The 18,869-nt window shown below is 40.1% G+C and overlaps 1 protein-coding gene across 12 annotated transcripts in view; it reads right to left on the reverse strand.

Moving 5' to 3' along the window:
• The window catches only part of TET1 (tet methylcytosine dioxygenase 1), a 137,252-nt gene that overhangs the window by 24,043 nt on the left and 94,340 nt on the right, over positions 1-18,869 (reverse strand). For 10 of the 12 annotated variants that reach the window (XM_078345765.1, XM_078345764.1, XM_002756304.7 and 7 more), the window contains one exon: positions 2,682-2,893. In XM_078345765.1, the coding sequence (XP_078201891.1) occupies positions 2,682-2,893 (212 nt within the window). Of the gene's footprint in view, positions 1-1,980; positions 2,068-2,681; positions 2,894-18,869 lie in introns of all 12 variants that reach the window. The other 2 variants (XM_078345761.1, XM_078345760.1) reach the window with 1 other exon arrangement.

The following is an 18,869-nucleotide window of genomic DNA, read 5'->3' on the forward strand; positions in this document are numbered from 1 at the left end:
AAATGCCTGATATGTAACTTAACATTACTTATAACAAAGACTACAATGAAATTCACTGACGATATTATAAAGGAGGGCCAGGAGTGGTGACTCACTCTTGTGATCCCAGCCCCTGGGCAAGCTGAAGGTGGAAGGAACACTTGAAGCCAGAGTTCAAGACCAGCTTGGGCAACATAGCAAGACCCATCTCTATTTTTTCAAAAAATAACAAATCTATAAGTTAAAAAAAAAAAAAAAGACATTGTGAAGGAAAAAAAGAGAACAGTAGCTCAGGTATGTTAACTTCCCCTAAGACCTTACCAAGATGGGTGATGTTTTTTGAAAGAACAAAATATCATAGTAACTCATTAAGGAAAAAAATGAGATGCAAATAGAGTAAAAATGGTTAAAATAAATTTGAATAGAATAAAATTAAAGTTGCCAAACAAATAGATAAGAAATGTATTCATATCATTGAAAAAGATATGGAAGGAGAGAAAATAGTTGTTTAAGTTACAACATACTATTATTTTAAAAAATGAAACACAGAGGAAATGTGGTTGGTAAGCTGTGAGATCTAAAAGAGCATCCTCAGAATATTTTAAATGGTTAACACAATCAATAGTGGGACAAATGGCATTGAATGTAATAGTACAAGTTATATTTCGTTTTTTTTTTTTTTTTCTTTTGTTTCAACCATGTTTGGGGATAGGTTGTATTTCAAAGCCTGACTTGAGTCAGGAAGAAACGGACAAACCAAAATTGACCAACAGTTGACAGAACTAATCTTCTCACTTCAAAAATTTCAATGTCATGAAAGACAAAGTCTGAGGAAAAAAAAGGATTAAGGGAGCAAAAGGACAAAATAACTAAATGCACTGAATCATTGATGTGGGAAAAATACCAGAAAGTACATTATTGGGAAATGGATGATATTTGAATATGAGCTAAGATGAGATCACAGTATTTTATCAAATTTAAATTTTCTGATATTGATTATTATATGGGGATATACAAAAGAATAATATCCTTATTTTTTTTTTGAGATGAAGTCTCACTCTGATGGCCAGGCTGGAGTGCAGTGGCACAAACTTGGCTTACTGCAACCTCCACCTCCTGGGTTAAAGCAATTCTCCTGCCTCAGCCTCCCAAGTAGTTGGGACTACAGGGGCACACAACCACACCTGGCTAATTTTTGTATTTTTTTGGTAGAGATGGGATTTCACCATATTGGCCAGGCTGGTCTTGAACTCCTGACTTTGTGATCCACCCTCCTTGGCCTCCCAAAATGCTGGGATTACAGGCGTGATCCACTCTGCCCGGCATTCCTAGCTAGTTTATTTATTTTTTTTTTTTGAGACGGAGTTTCGCTCTTGTTACCCAGACTGGAGTGCAATGGCGTGATCTCGGTTCACCGCTACCTCTGCCTTCTGGGTTCAAGCAATTCTCCTGCCTCAGCCTCCCGAGTAGCTAGGACTACAGGCATGCACCACCATGCCCAGCTAATTTTTGTATTTTTAGTAGAGACGGGGTTTCACCTTGTTGACAAGGATGGTTTCGATCTCTTGACCTCGTGATCCATCCGCCTCTGCCTCCCAAAGTGCTGGGATTATAGGCATGAGCCACCGCGCCCAGCCCTAGCTAGTTTTTAAAAAATATATTTTTGTAGAGATGGAATCTTACTATGTTGCCCCATCTGGCTTTTGAACTCTTAGCATCCCAAAGGGCTGGGATTACAGGTGTGAGCCACCATACCCCACCTTGTGAGGTTCCTTTTCATTGGTGTGTTAGATCTACATTAACTGAAATAGAATACTGCTTATTTTAGTTAATTATTGGGAAGAACAAATTAGACAATACATGTATAACCTTTAGAGCATTGACTTCCCGCAAGAGATATTATCATTGTATGTTGACACAATAAAATAATTAGCAGACTTTAAATGTGTGACAGATTTAAATTTCAAAAATGTATGTTAAACAAGTATAGTCATTACTCACTTGATGTCAATAGGCTCTTGGAAACTGTGATTGTAAGGGAAACTGCCTACAGCAGTTTCCTGAATATCACTCAATATCGATACAACGCTGATGAGAAAAATATTGGTTTAATCATACATTGCTTTGCTTATAGTCACATAAAAACAGACCTGAATACCACTCCAGATCCAGACCCAAACAAGGAAAAAGATGGATATGTTTGATTGCATTAAAAAGAAAACTTTTGCAGTAGATAACATAGTGAAAGGAAAAAGACAACAAACTGGGAAAACAATTTAGAAATTATATAACAGACTAAGAGCTAATAGTTCTATCAGAGAGAAATCTTCTACAAAAACAGGTGGTTAACAACAACAAGAACAAAGCCAAATCGTTCTTAATGATATGAAAAAAAATTCTCATTTGTAAGAGAAATTCAAGTGAAAATTACACTGAGGCTGGGCGCAGTGGTGCAACGCCTGTAATCCCTGCACTTTGGGAGGCTGAGGTGGGTGGATCATGAAATCATGAGGTCAAGAAATCAAGACCATCCTGGTCAACATGGTGAAAAATACAAAAAAGAAATGTTCATTCTTTTTAACTCCACATTAACCAAATCCTGTTAATCCCATATAATATACATAGTTGGTAGCTAATTAACTATTTTATCATTATGTAATAGAGATCTCAATGGCAAAGCAGCATAAAACAAATGTAGTTACTTTTCATTGAGGGTGCATCTTCGGTCAGTAGGATGCCCATTGTATGACTTTAGATTCTCAGTGAGCTCTGTGTATAGTCGGTCGGCCATTGGAAGAGGGATTCCATCCCATACCATTATGAGCACCACCATCACAGCAGTTGGACAGTGGTGGCCTGTACGCTGTCGGACCAAACAAAGAACTTTTTCTTCATCACTGCTTCTTCTCAAAACCTGAAAAAAAGAATGCATTCATCTATGGAAAACAAGTATGCCAAATCTGAATGCAATGGATATTCCTTTTAACATTCTGCATGATTATAGTTTAGTTTATTTACTTAGTAAAATTTGATGAATACATGGGTCCAACTATGTTACCCAGGCTGGTCTCAAACTCCTAGCTTCAAGCAGTCATCCCTCCTTGGCCTCCCAAAGGTCTGGGATTACAGACATGTGCCTCCATGCTCGGCCATATTTCGGATTTTTTAAAGTTACTACTTCTCAAGGGATAAAAGCTTACAGGACCTTACAGTGCCTCAGTAGTTCCCTCCACGAGACTCATCACAAGAGTACCTGATCCTATATGACTAACGAACAACAGGCAGAACAAAAATCTGTGACATGTGGTTATTATTTGTAGCAATAGTACAAGGCAGTCTGTGTTTTATTTCACTGCTGTTACAGTTTGCACAACAGACAAGAGAGGGCCTGGTGGAAAACCTAACTGCTCTGAAATTCCATAAATGTCACAACGGAACAAATGTACATGATGGAAACAAGCATCTGATGTAGATAGATGGACATAATCAAGAACTCTCAGGCTGGGCGCGGTGGCTCAAGCCTGTAATCCCAGCACTTTGGGAGGTTGAGGCGGGTGGATCACAAGGTCAAGAGATCAAGACCATTCTGGTCAACATGGTGAAACACCGTCTCTAATAAAAATACAAAAAAATTAGCTGGGCACAGTGGCGCGTGCCTGTAATCCCAGCTACTCAGGAGGCTGAGGCAGGAGAATTGCCTGAACCCAGGAGGTGGAGGTTGTGGTGAGCCGAGATCGCGCCATTGCACTCCAGCCTGGGTAACAAGAGCGAAACTCCGTCTCAAAAAAAAAAGAACTTTCAACATTAAAAATAAACTTGACAACTGAATTTTGGCCATCTGAAGAATGTTACGGAGTCTGCTTTGGGTGATTCATTTTACTTATCAAGAGCTAATATACACAAAGCAATGCCTCTGTGATTTCTGTGAGCTGTACATGCTATTGGACGGATGCATTATACACATTTTATTCATAAGACTAATGTGATCTAGTTGACTTGGTGAATGTAAAATAGAAAAATTAATTTTAAATATTTATTTATTATCTTATACTGCATCCGGTTTTTGGGATGCTAAAAAGGCTTCAGCACTATTCAAAATTTGCTCAGTGATCCGAGTGTTTACTACCAAAAAAAATTTCTATACAAATGTCACCACTAAAAACCATCCAACCATTTAAAACTGTCTCCCTGTAGCACAAATTTAAAAAGTGCAGAGATTGACTACATTAATCAATACACAATCAGGACATGATGAAAATGCCCATCCATGTGACCAGAAAGGAACAACCAATAGCATAATTTTCTGTTCCTGTAATATCACAAAACTTGAGATGAAACTTCTTAAGAAGTTAGTTACCCAATATCACTTTCTTCTGTCACTCCGGATGGTTAACAATCATTGCTACCAAGGCATCCCTTGAGTAGAGTTGGCTTTAGGACCTTCCCCCTAAACACAATTGTTTATATTAAAATTTTTTCTATTGTTTACATGTCCTCTTACAGCCAAATAATAATAACATTCTGCTTGCAAATAACCACAAATGCAAACTTATATATAATATCAAAATTATATCGGTTAATATTTAAGTTGTCAAAATTAATAACAAATTTATATTAATCAAGTTTTTGTACGGGAAATACTAAAATGCTTTTTACTGATGATATTTGCGCTTTTTCTGGATATTCCAAATTTCCGTCAGTGTACCATAGAAAATTAAGCACAATGGTTAGGAGTATTTAAATTCAAATCTGAGTTCAATAAACTGCTTAAATATTAAATGTATTGGCCGGGTGTGGTGGCTCATGCCTATAATCCCAGTACTTTGTGAGGTGGGTGGATCACATGAGGTCAGGAGTCCAAGACCAGCCTGGCCAACATGGCAAAACCCCGTCTCTACTAAAAATACAAAAATTACCCGGGTGTGGTGGTGTGTGACTGTAATCCCAGTTACTCAGGAGGCTGAGGCAGGAGAATTGCCTGAATCTGGGTGGTGGAGGTTGCAGTGAGCTGTGATCACGCCATTGCACTCCAGCCTGGGCAACAGAGCGAGAGACTCCGTCTCAAAAAGAAAAAAAAAGTTAAATCCATTAAGACCTCTGAAAACCAAAAAATATTCTTAAAATAAAGACCTAACTAAATGCAGAAGAATATAAATTCATGGAATAGACATTATTATAATTATGTCAACTTTCCCAAAATTGATCTCTAGATTCAATGTAATCCCAGTCAAAATCCTATCAGAGGTTCGTGTGTATGTGTGTATACATTGACCCATTATACCAAACTTTATGGAAAAAAATGAATCTTGACCCCTAACTCACACTGATCAACTTGAATTATACTACATATCTAAACACAAAAAATAAAGTAATGAAGAATTTTAGAAGAAAACATCTTCATGACCTTGGAGTGGGAAAAGCATTTTAAAATGTCTCACCAAATCAGCTAATTGAAAAGAAAAAAGTCTGTGTGCCTCAGCTCACACCTGTAATGCCAGGATTTCAGAAGGTAGAGGTGAGAGGATTGCTTGAGGCCAGGAGTTTGAGACCAGCCTGGGCAACATACTGAGACCCAGTCTCCACAAAAAAGTAAAATAAACCTGGCATAGTAGCATAGGCCTGTAGTCCCAGTTACTTGGAAGGTTGAGGCAGGAGTATCACTTGAGATGGAGAATTCAAGGCTATCATCAGGCACTGCAGCCTGGGCAACAGAGTGAGACCCTGTCACACACAAAAAAAAGGCAGGCTGGAAACAGTAGCTCATTCGTGTAATCCCAGCATTTTGGAAGGTGGTTGGACCATTTGAGGTCAGGAGTTTGAGACCAGCCTGGGCAATATAGTAAGACCTCATCTCTTCAAAAAATACAAAAAATGAGTTGGGTGTGGACACCTGCCTGCAGTCCAACCTACTTGGGAGGCTGAGCCAGGAGGGTCCCTTGAACCCGGGAAGCAGAGGTTGCAGTGAGCCCAGATTGTGCCACTGCACTCCAGACTGAGTGACAGACAGAAACTCTGTCTCAAAAAAATAAAAATAAAAATAAATAAAGACAAGCAAAAAGGGCAGGAGGAAAATATTTATATTACATATATTTGACATATATACATACATTTTATATACGTATATATTTACATTACATATATTTGGCATAATATATATGACACAACACATATAGAGAATTTCCCCCATAGAAAATTGGCCAAAAAAAATTGAACAGGCACTTCACGATAGAGAATATGGAAATAGATGATGAGCATATGAATATAAGCCCAACAATATCAGTCATCTAGCAAAGTAAAACACAATAAAAAGGAGCTACCAAGGCCAGGCATGGTGACTCACACCTGTAATCCTAGCATTTTGGAAAGCCAAGGCAGGTGAATCATCTAAGGTCAGGAGTTCAAGACCAGTCTTGCCAAGATGGCGAAACGCTGTTTCTAATAAAAATACAAAAATTAGCCATGAGTTGTGGTGCACGCCTCTAATCCCAGCTACTTGGGAGGCTGAGGAAGGAGACTCACTTGAACCTGGGAGGTGGAGGTTGCAGTGAGCTACCCATCTTGGTGGAGAAAAGAGAGTGTTGTGATGAAGTTACTGTTAAATTTCCAAAAGGCAACTGTAGCTAAGAGTATTCTTGAATTCTCAGGGCATGGACAAAGAGGTTCAAAGCCCCACAGGTTTTTGTTATAGCAGAAAAATTTGGCTTCTAGTCATGTCATATGCTTATAGAAAACAGAAAAACCAAGTATTTAAACAGTTTTTAATTACCCTACTTCGAAAAACCAGAAGAACGCTGAAGGCATACACATTCTTGTTCTGTTTGTACAAAAATATAGCATCTACTCCTAATGTCAATGAATACTATGCTGATATTTAATTATTTTTCTACTATATGCACTAACTTCTTGCAGGTATACAGATTTCATAATTGTTCTACAGTCCTATTTGAAACATAGTATGATATACGACTGGTATGAAAATAATAAAACTCAATTATTATACCTATAATAGTCTTTCTAGAATATTTTTCAAGAGTATCACAGAAAAATCTACTCGACTTTTAAAGAGAGTAAAACAAGTAGATCCTTACATACTGAAGATGCAATAATAGCTTTACTATATATCAGGAATAATCAGATAGAAGTTTGGTTTAAAGTCTGATATCTCAGTAAAGTTGTTAAAAAACAGAAAGATGCAAAAAACAGAATAAAACTATAAAAGATATAAAGAGAAGGTTATAAAAGAAAGTTCAGTTGGAAGAACATAACTGTTCCTAAATGAGAAAGCCAACCTTAGAAGACTAGTCACAAATCTCTCCCCCAATCTATTCAAATTTAGCTTGTTTCTAAGGTTCATGTGGAAGAGTAAATGAGGCCGGGTGTGGTGGCTCATGCCTGTAATCCCAGCACTTTGGGAGGCCTAGGTGGGCAGATCACAAGGTCAAGAGATCAAGACCGTCCTGGCCAACATAGTGAAACCTTGTCTCTACTAAAATATAAAAATTAGCTGAGCGTGGTGGCAGGCGTCTGTAGTCCCAGCTACCAGGAGGCTGAGGTAGGAGAATTGCTTGGACCCGGGAGGCGGATGTTGCAATGAACCGAGATTGCGCCACTGCACTCCAGCCTGGTGCCTGGTGACAAAGCAAGACTCTGTCTCAAAAAAAAAAAAAAGGAAGAGTAAATGAGCATCATATCAGGAAAAATTGTTTTTACAGAATTAGAGGGTACAAGTGCAGTTTCATCACACCAATGTATTGGGCAGTGGTGAAGTGTCGGCTTTCAGTATACCCATCTTTACTATAGTGAACATTGTACCCAATAGGTAATTTTTCCAACCCTCAAGAAAAATGTTTTTAAACAAATAAGGGAATTGCCCTTTTAAATTAAAGTTTGTTCTTTTAAAATTGTTTGTTTTTAGGCTGGGCGAGGTGGCTCATGCCTGTATCCCCAGCACTTTGGGACGTGAAGGCAGGCAGATCACCTGAGGTCGGTCGGGAGTTGGAGATCAGCCTGACCAACATGGAGAAATCCTATCTCTACTAAAAATACAAAATCAGCCGACAGTGGTGGCACATGCCTGTAATCCCAGCTACTCAGGAAACTGAGGCAGGAGAATTGCTTGAACCTGGGAGGCAGAGGTTGCAGTGAGCCAAGATCATGCCATTTTACTCCAGCCTTGGAAACAAGAGCAAAACTCTGTCTTAAAAAATTTCTTTTTTCTTTACTTTTTCATTTGGAGACAGTGTCTCACTGTGTCATCTTGGCTGTAGTGCCGTGGCTCCATCAGGGCTCACTATATGCAGCCTTTAACATTATTTAAAGCTCTCTGAGCTCAGGCGATCCTCCCACCTAACGTTCCCAAGTAGCAAGAACTGCAGGCGCATGCCACTGTGCTTGGCTACTTTTTTGTATCTTTTGTAGAGATGAGGTCTGGCTATGTTGCTCAGGTTTGTCTCAAACTCTAGGGCTCAAGTGATCTGCCCATTTAACCCTTCCAAAGTGCTGGGAAGCTGAGGCGGGCAGATCACAAGGTCAGGAGATCAAAAACATCCTGGCTAACATAGTGAAACCCCGTTTCTACTAAAAATGCAAAAAGTTAGCTGGGCAGGTTGGCACACACCTGGTGTCCCAGCTACTCAGGAGGCTGAGGCAGGAGAATCGCTTAAACATGGGAGGCGGAGGTTGCAGTGAGCAAAGACGGCGCCACTGCGCTCCAGCCTGGGCGACAGAACAAGACTTCCATCTAAAATAAAAAAAGGTTATAAAGAGTGAATTTATGGTAGAAATAAAAATTATTAATAAGCGAAAACACCCAACTTTGCTAGTTACAATGCAAACTGAATTATCACTCTTAGCTTAGTATTTTGTCTCTATTTTTTAAACTACTAACAACTGGCTGGGTGTGGTGGCTCTCACATGTACTCTCAGTTCTTTGGGAGTTTGAGATGGATGAATCATTTGAGGTCAGGTGTTTGAAACCAGCCTGGCCAACATGGTAAAACCCTGCCTCTACTAAAAGTACAAAAATTAGGGCCAGGCAAGGTGGTTCAAGCCTGTAATCCCAGTACTTTTGGAGGCCAGAGCAGGTGGATCACCTGAGGTCAGGAGTTTGAGGCCAGCCTGGCCAACATAGTAAAATCCTGTCTCTACTAAAAATACAAAAGTTAGGTGGTGACAGTGCACACCTGTAGTTCCAGCTACTGGGGAGGCTGAGGCAGGAGAATCACTTGAACCACAGAGGTTGCAGTGAGTTGAAATCGCGCTGCCACATTCCAGCTAGGGTGACAAGACCAAAAGTCTGTCTCAAAAAAAAATTTTTTTTTTAATTAAAAAACCCACATGATGGTTGGGTGAGGTGGCTCACGCCTGTAATCCCAGCACTTTGGGAGGCTACAGCAGGTGGATTGCTTGAAGTCAGGAATTTGAGAGCAGCCTGGCCAACAAGGTGAAACCCCATTTCCAATAAATAAATAAATAAATACATGCTTTAAAAAAAAAAATAAAAAAGGCGCCGGGTGAGGTGGCTTACACCTGTAATCCTAGCACTTTGGAGGCTGAGGTGGGTGGATCACCTGAGGTCAAGAGTTCAAGACCAGCCTGACCAATATGGTGAAACCCTGTTAAAAAAAAAAAGGCTAAGAAAAAGCCATAAAACAAAACCCACAAGACTTGGTATTTTTTTTAACAAAGAAAAGAAAAGAGTTTTGGCTAGGTGGGTGGCTTATGCCTATAACCCCAAGGCATCGGGAGGTCAAGGCAAGAGGACTGCTTGAGCCCAGGAATTAAAGACAAGCCTGGGCAATAAAATGAGACGCCATCTCTACCAAAAAACCCAGAAAACTAGTTGGTATGGTGGTGAGTGCCTATGATTTCAGCTCCTTGGGAGGTTGAGGCAAGATGATTGCTTGATCCTAGGAGGTCAAGGCTGCAGTGAGTTACACTACTGTGCTTTAGCCTGGGTGAAAGAACAAGCCCCTGTCTCAAAACACAGAGAAAAATTTAACACCCTAACTCTCAGTTTGAGTATACCCAAACTGCTACAAATCATCATCTCCACCAAGGACAGGCTAAAATTGTAATGGCTTTTTAAATTTGAAATTTATGGTGGGGTGCGGGCAGGGCCTTGCAGCCCTGCAGCCTCTTCAGGCTCAGTCCCCTCCTAAAGAAAATAAAATAAAAAATAATAATAAGAAGAAATTTAAAACATATCTATAAAGTGTATATAATTTTTAAATTAAAAAAATTAATATTAGAAGGAGCAAGATCACATGATTTAAAAAAGTTTTAAGGTTCAAAAAGTTAAAAAGATCCAAGTCATAGCACCGAAAAAAAAAAAAAAAAAAAAAAGTAAAAAAGGCTGGGGGTGGTGGCTCATGCTTGTAATCCCAATATTTTGAGAGGCAGAGGTGTGTGATCACCTGAGGTTAGGAGATTGAGACCATCCTGGTCAACATGGTGAAACCCTGTCTTTACTAAAAATACAAAAGAAAATTAGCAAGGTGTGGTGGTGAGCACCTGTAATTCCAGCTACTTGGGAGGCTGAGGCAGTAGGATTGCTTCAACCCACGAGGCAGAGATTGCATTGAGCTGAGATCCTGCCATTGCATTCCAGCCTGGGCAACTAGAGTGAAACTCTGTTTAATAATAAAATAAAATAAAAAGTGGCCAGTAATACCTGTAATCCTGTAACTTTGGGAAGCTGAGGCAGCAGATCACCTGAGGTCAGGAGTTCGAGACCAGCCTGGCCAGCATGGTGAAACCCCATCTCCATTAAAAAACACAAAAATTAGCTGGGCATGGTGGCAGGCACCTGTATCCCAACTCAGGAGGCTGATGGAGGAAAACTGCTCGAACCTGGGAGGCGGAGGTTGCAGTGAGCCCACATTGTGCCATTGCAATCCAGCCTGTGCAACAAGAGCAACTCTGTCTCAACAAAAAAAAAAAGCAAAAAAAAATTAAATTAAATTAAAAACCAAACTAAGCTGAAGTATCCAAGCTGTAAATTATAATTTTTAAAAAATATTTCTTCTAAGTAAAAAATAAGTCCCTGTAACACAATCTTACTTGTGAGGTTTCCAAAGGGAATAGGGTGCTTTGTCAGTGCCACAAACGATCTGAGCAGTATAGAAATTCTAGATCAGATTCAGACCTAGGAGCAACATTCATGTCAAGTGCAGGGGGTCATCTTTCAGAAGAAAGGTCACTTTTGAGTTTATCAATAATCATGTAAGAGACAAAGTAGAGTAAATTTTTCAAAACAAAATGAAGGTGGCCAACCCCTACAAAAAAAAAATAACCAGTTAACATTATTTAAAGCTACCTAAGTATTACAAGAAAACGAGAATTTTACAATACAATTCAACCTTTGTAGAGGGATTATTCACTGAGTTCATACAACGAGGTTCTGAAGGGTTGGGGATGTCTTGATCTGGCCACTGGTTACATGAGTGTGTTCACTTTGTACTTCATTGGGCTGTACCCTTATGGCATATACACTTTTCTGTGGGTATATTACACTTGAATTAAAATTTCCTTGAAAAATGAACTCTATGAACGAGTAAACAAACTAACATAAAAGGAGTACTACTGGCACATTAGCAGACAATAAGCTCAAGTAAAGAAAAACAGGTAAGTCACTTTAATATTATCAATAATTAAAAGTCACTTCTTGCCCACTGCCTAAATTTGATCACTGAAGAATAAAATGGCTGACTCACATTAGGAAGACATCATAGGCACCAAACAAGTAGCACCACCTTGTCTCTTTATCTTCCTGTCATGGTAATATAAAAAGAGGTACCGCATTGGGCAGAAATGAGCAGTACCGTGGTATAGCCCAGATATAACCAAGGCAGGTAATTAGGTAGAACCCTGGAAGAATGAACAACACCAAAAAAGGAATGGTTCTGAAGATTGGATACATGTATAAATCCAAGAAAGATGATTTGAGGACTTCTGGATACTAGCTTCATCTCCAAACTTGGGTCACATCAGACAGGAATCATAAATAAAATGTTCACTTGCTGGGTTCGGTGGCTCATGCCTATAACCCCAACACTTTGGGAGGCGAAGGTGCATGAATCACCCAGATCATGCCACTGTACTCTATCCTGGGCGACAGAACGAGACTTCATCCCCCCCACCCACAAAAATAAAATTCACTTGGAGGTATTCATTACCATACCTGCTCTATTGACCAATACACAATCCTATAGAGGGGAACTCATCATATGGTGCCCAATGTGAAACACTCAGTCACTGGAGCCAACGAGGCCATCCACAGTTTGACTTATGTTCCCTACTTCTGCCATTACCCCAGAAACTCAAGTATAAAAAGAGTAACAGAAAGTCTCAAGTGATTCTCCTGCCTTGGCATCCTAAAGCTCTGGAATTACAGGTGTGAGCCACTGTATACCTAGATGGGAAATTCTTTTTTATGTTTATTTCTCTATTCTTTGAGATGGAGTCTCTATCACTCAGGCTGAAGTGCAGTGGCATGATCTTGGCTCACTACAACCTCTGCCTCCTGGGTTCAAGCGATTCTCCTGCCTCATCCTCCCAAGTAGCTGGGATTACAGTCTAGCACCACCACGCCCAGCTGATTTTTGTATTTTTAGCAAAGACAGTGTTTCACCATGCTGGCCAGGCTGGTCTCGAACTCCGGGCCTCAAGTGTTCCACCTGTTCAGCCTCCCAAAGTGCTGGGATTACAGGTATGAGCCACTGAGCCTGGCCAGCTGGGAAATTCTTAAATGTGATTCACTCACCACGTGCAGCTAATTTTTAATATACTTTTTGTTTTTAATTTTCCTTTAATTTTAAAATTAATTTTCAACCTAATGGAATTAGATCATTTTTTGTTTTTTTTTTCTTGAGGCAGGCCTCACTCTGTCCCCCAGGCTGGAGGGCAATGGCACAATCTCAGTTCACTGCAACCTCGGCCTCCTGGGTTCAAGAGATTCTAAGGTGCATCTAAGAATCTACATTACCCTTTTCCTCAAAATCTACTGAAGAACAAGATAACTGGTTCCTCACAAGATCCAAAGTGACAGCAGAGAAAAAAAGAGTCAAAAATTTCTGCCAAATACTAATAATTATGTGAGAATATTAATGACCATCTGGCAAGGAAACATTTCAAGGGAGAATAAAACAGTGTTGACAACATAGGCAAAACAATGTAAAAACGGCTCACAAAGTGGTGCTGGCCAGTTAGAATTTGCTGTTAAGACTTTTTGTGTGTTATGATTAAAAAGAGAAGCAATAGATCTCTCTTCCAAGAAAAGAAGACAAGAGGGCTGGTTACGGTTGCTCATGCCTGTAATCCCAGCATTTTGAGAGGTGGTGGTGGAGATGGGCAGATCACTTGAGGTCAGGATTTCAAGACCAGCCTGGGCAACATGGCAAAGGCTGAGGCAGGAAAATCGCTTGAACCTGGGAGGAAGAAGTTGCAGTGAGCTAAGAACACACCACTGCACTCAAGCCTGGGCAACAGAGGACGATCAAGGGAAAAAAAACAAAAGGGAGACAAGAGAAACATAAATTTAAAATGAAAAAAGAAAGTGGATTAGGACAGAACTCTAATACTGTTAACAAACCTAAGCATAGAAATAGATGAAATAATGCTGGATATAGATTAATGTTTTATAATAAAAACACAAAAAATTTACAGTATCCAAAGTGAAAAGTAAGTTTGGAGCAAAGCAGTTCACTAGTTGCATGTGTATTCGATTTCTTAGTTCAAAATTATTGACCTTCAGTTCCTCCCCCACCCACACACAGTCGACCCAATTGCACTAGTGTCATTCAAAATAACCTCATAGTAAATTTCTACAACTATGTAGCACTCAGACAGATCTAATTCTCTGTTTAAAATTATCTTAATTTTTTTCCCACCTTCCTTCATGGACATTTTTAAATTCCAATTTTCATTCAACCTCTACCTAAGTTCAAGTGTGGGGTGGACAACTCCAGCAGATTTCTAGCTCTAATAATTCAGTTTTCATGCCTCAGCAAATAGCTAATAATGAATACTACAGCCACATTTTATCAAGACACCAATTCAAATTAAAGATACTCAACTTTCTTTTCTCTGTGTAGGCAGGACTCGTTCTGCCACTCAGGCTGGAGTGCAGTGGCCTGAGAATGGCTCACTACAACCTCCTCCTCCTAGGTGCAAGCCATTGCCCTGCCTGAGTCTCCCAAGGAGCTGGGACCGCAGACACCACCACACTCAGCTAATTTTTAAATTTTATTTTTTGTAAAGTCTCACTATGTTGCCCAGGCTGGTCTCAAACTACTGGGCTCTAGTGATCCTCCCACCTCAGCCTCCCAAAGTGCCGGGATTAACTACAGTTATACAGATAATGAGGCACTGAGCTCACCTGGGAATTTTTTTTGTTTGTTTTGTTCTTTTGAGACAGACTGTGGCTCTGTTGCCCAAGCTGGAGTGTAGTGGCACAAACTGCAACCTCTGCCTCCCGGGTTCAAGCAATTATTGTGCTTCTGCCCCTGGTTAGCTGGGACTACAGGTGCACCTGACCACGCCTGGCTAATTCTTTGTATTTTGGTAGAGACCAGGTTTCACCATGTTGTCCAGGCTGGTTCTGAGCTCCTGAGCTCCCGCAGGTCCGGGATTACAGGCGAGAGCCACCATGCCCTAAAACACATTTTCTAAATAGTCATATACAAGCTACATATTAAGTCAGTCAACACAAACTTATTAAGTGCTAATTCTAGGCTCAGTATTACAATATGCAAAAGCAGTGAACAATATGTATTTTAAATAAGATAACCTGGAAAGATTGAAAAAATAAAGTTTGACTAACATTATGATTTTTTTCTGACATATATAATCAGTAAAGAAACCTATTTTATGACAAAAACCACATGATTATCTCAATTGATGCAGAGAAGGCCTTTGACAAAATTCAACGGCCCTTTATGCTAAAAACCTTCAATAAACTAGGTATGGACAGAACAAATCTCAAAATAATAGAAGCTATTTACAACAAACCAACAGCCAATATCATACTGAATGGGCAAAAACTGGAAGCATTCCCTTTGAAATCTGGCGCTAGACAAGGATGCCCTCTCTCACCACTCCTATTCCATATAGTACTGGAGTTTCTAGCCAGAGCAATTAGGCAAGAAAAAGAAATAAAGGGTATTCAAATAGGAAAGGAGGAAGCCAAATTGTCTCTATTTGCAGACGACATGATTGTATATCTAGAAGACCCCATCGTCTCAGCCCGAAATCTCCTGAAACTGATAAGCAACTTCAGCAAAGTCTCAGGATACAAAATCAATGTGCAAAAATCACAAGCATTCCTATACACCAATAACAGACTTAAAGAAAGCCAAATCAAGAACGAACTGCCATTCACAATTGCTACAAAGAGAATAAAATACCTAGGAATACAACTAACAAGGAACGTAAAGAACCTCTTCAAGGAGAACTACAAGCCACTGGTCAACGAAATAAGAGAGGACACAAACAGATACAGAAACATTCCATGTTCATGTTTAGGAAGAATCAATATCGTGAAAATGGCCATACTGCCCAAAGTAATTTACAGATTTAATGCTATCCCCATTAAGCTACCAATGACCTTCTTCACAGAAGTGGAAAAAAACACCCTAAACTTCATATGAAACCAAAAGAGCCTGCATAGCCAAGTCAATTCTAAGCAAAAAGAACAAAGGGGAAGGCATCACACTACTGGACTTCAAACTATATTACAAGGTTACAGGAATCAAAACAGCATGGTACTGGTACCAAAACAGAGATATAGACTAATGGAACAGAACAGAGGCCTCGGAGGCAACACATCTACAACCATCTGACATTTGACAAACCTGACAAAAACAAACAATGGGGAAAGGATTCCCTGTTTAATAAATGGTGTTGGGAAAACTGGCTAGCCGTGTGCAGAAAGCAGAAACTGGACCGCTTCCTGACACCTTACACTAAAATTAACTCCAGATGGATTAAAGACTTAAACATAAGACCTAACACCATAAAAACCCTAGAAGAAAATCTAGGCAAAACCATTCAGGTCGTAGACGTAGGCAAGGACTTCATGACCAAAACACCAAACGCATTGGCAACAAAAGCCAAAATAGACAAATGGGACCTAATCAAACTCCATAGCTTCTGCGTGTCAAAAGAAACAGTCATTAGAGTGAATTGGCAACCAACAGAATGGGAAAAAAATTTTGAAGTTTACCCATCTGATAAAGGGCTGATATACAGAATTTACAAAGAACTAAAACAGATTTACAAGAAAAAATAAACAAGCCCATTCAAAAGTGGGTGAAGGATATGAACAGAAGACATATCTTCTTTCTTACAAAAGAAGACATACATGAGGCCAACAAACATAAAAAAAAATGCTCATCATTACTGGTCTTACAGAAATGCAAATCAAAACTACATTGAGATACCATCTCACGCCAGTTAGAATGGCAATCATTAAAAAATCTGTAGACAACAGATGCTGGAGAGGATGTGGAGAAATAGGAATACTTTTACACTGTTAGTGGGAGTGTAAATTAGTTCAACCACTGTGGAAGACAGTGTGGCCATTCCTCAAGGACCTAGAAATAGAAATTCCATTTGACACAGCAATCCCATTACTGGGTATATATCCAAAGGATTATAAATCATTTTACTATAATGACACATGCACACGAATGTTCATTGCAGCATTGTTTACAATAGCAAAGACCTGGAACCAACCCAATGTCCATCAAGGATAGACTGGACAGGGAAAATGTGGCACATATACACCATTGAATAATATGCAGCCATCAAAAACGATGAGTTCATGTCCTTTGTAGGGACATGGATGAACCTGGAAACCATCATCTCAGCAAACTGACACAAGAACAGAAAATCAAACACCGCATGTTCTCACTCATAGGTGGGTGTTGAACAATGAGAACACATGGACACAGGGAGGGGAGCATCACACACGGGGGTCTCTTGGGGGGAAACAGGGGAGAGACAGCGGGGGGTGGGGAGTTGGGGAGAGATAGCATGGGGAGAAATACCAGATATAGGTGAAGGGCAGGAAGGCAGCAAATCATGCTGCCATGTGTGTACCTATGCAACAATCTTGCATGTTCTTCACATGTACCCCAAAACCTAAGTGGAATTAGGAAAAAAGAAAGAAACCTATTTTATTTTCATACAAATGCAATAGTATGGCCAGGAGAGGTGGCTCACATCTGTAATCCCAGCACTTTGTGGGAGGCCGAGGCAGACAGATCACCTGAGGCTGGAAGTTCAAGACCAGCCTGAGCAACATGGAGAAACCCCGTCTCTACTAAAAATGCAAAATTAGCCACGTGTGGTGGCACATGCCTGTAATACTGTAATCCTCGCTACTCAGGAGGCTGAGGCGGGAGAATTGCTTGAACCCCGTAGGTATAGGTTGTGGTAAGCCGAGATCATGCCATTACACTCTAGACTAGGCAACAAGAGTGAAACCCAGTCTCAAAAAAAAAAAAAAAATGCAATAGTATTACATGGTTTTGTTATCAAGATTACACTTTTGAATCGTCATTAGTAGATAGCAAAATTTTCATTATGTTGCTGAACAGCAGTGCTTTATTTCATTTCTTATCATTGGATTATTTTTGCATTTGTGAAAAGAGCCAGATATACATTAGTATATACAAAGGTATTCTTCTCATTCTGAAAAGACATATTGCACAAGAGAAAATAAGATAGCAATTCAAATATACCTGCTTCATGAAAAATTCCAAATACCTCCTGTACCTAATAACCCAAATATTTAAATAGAATGTTGCTGCTGGGGCTGGTGGCTCACACCTGTAATCCCAGGACTTTGGGAGACTGGGACAGGCAGAGGCTTGAGTTCAAGACAAGCTTGGGCAACATAGCAAAACATCGACTCTACAAAAAAGAAGAAAAAATGAACTAGGCATGGTGGCGTGCCCACGTAGCCCTTGCTAATTGCCAGGCTAAGGTGGGTGGATCACCTGAGCCTGGGGGCTCAAGACTGCAGTGAACTATGTGTTAATGCAGTGGTCCCCAACCTTTGCAGCAGCAGGGGCCCATTTCATGGAAGACAATTTTTTCATGAACATGGGGCTGGGGAGAGGTTTTGGGATGACTCGAGTGTGTTACACTTATTATGCACTTATTTCTATTATTATTACATTATAATATAGAATAAAGTATTTATACAACTCACCATAATGTAGAATCAGCAGGAGCCCTGAGCTTGTTTTCTTACAATTAGGTGGTCCCATTGGGGGTGATGGGAGACAGTGACAGATCATCAAGCATCAGATTCAGGAGAGCACAACCTCACATGTACAGTTCACAAAAGGGTTTACAATCCTATTAGAATCTAATGCCACTGCTGATCTTACAGGAGGCAGAGCTCAGGTGGTAATGCTAGCAATGGGCAGTGGCTATAAATAGAGATGAAGCTTCACTTGCTCACCTGCTGCTCACCTCCTGCTGTGAGGTCAGGTTCCTACTAGTCCATGGCCCAGGGGTTAGGGACTCCTGTGTTAGTACCCTCTAACCTGGGCAACACACACAGACTCATCTCTAAAACAAACAAATAAAATTTCACTAGGGAAAAATACGAAACAGAAAGTTGCTAGCAAAATATTTAAAATGCAGGGTTTATATTTGCCTTTTTTTTTTGAGATGGAGTTTCGCTTTTGTTGCCCAGGTTCCCGAGTAGCTGGGATTGCAGGCATGTGCCACCACCCCAGTCTAATTTTGTATTTTTAGTAGAGATGGGGTTGTTTCATCATGTTAGCCAGAAGAGTCTTGAACTCCCAGCCTCAGGTGATCTGCGTGCCTCAACCTCCCAAAGTGCTAAGATTACAGGCGTGACCCACTGCACCTGG

Source organism: Callithrix jacchus, chromosome 12, assembly GCF_049354715.1.
Source record: "Callithrix jacchus isolate 240 chromosome 12, calJac240_pri, whole genome shotgun sequence".
In the NCBI taxonomy this organism is placed as follows: Eukaryota; Metazoa; Chordata; class Mammalia; order Primates; family Cebidae; genus Callithrix; species Callithrix jacchus.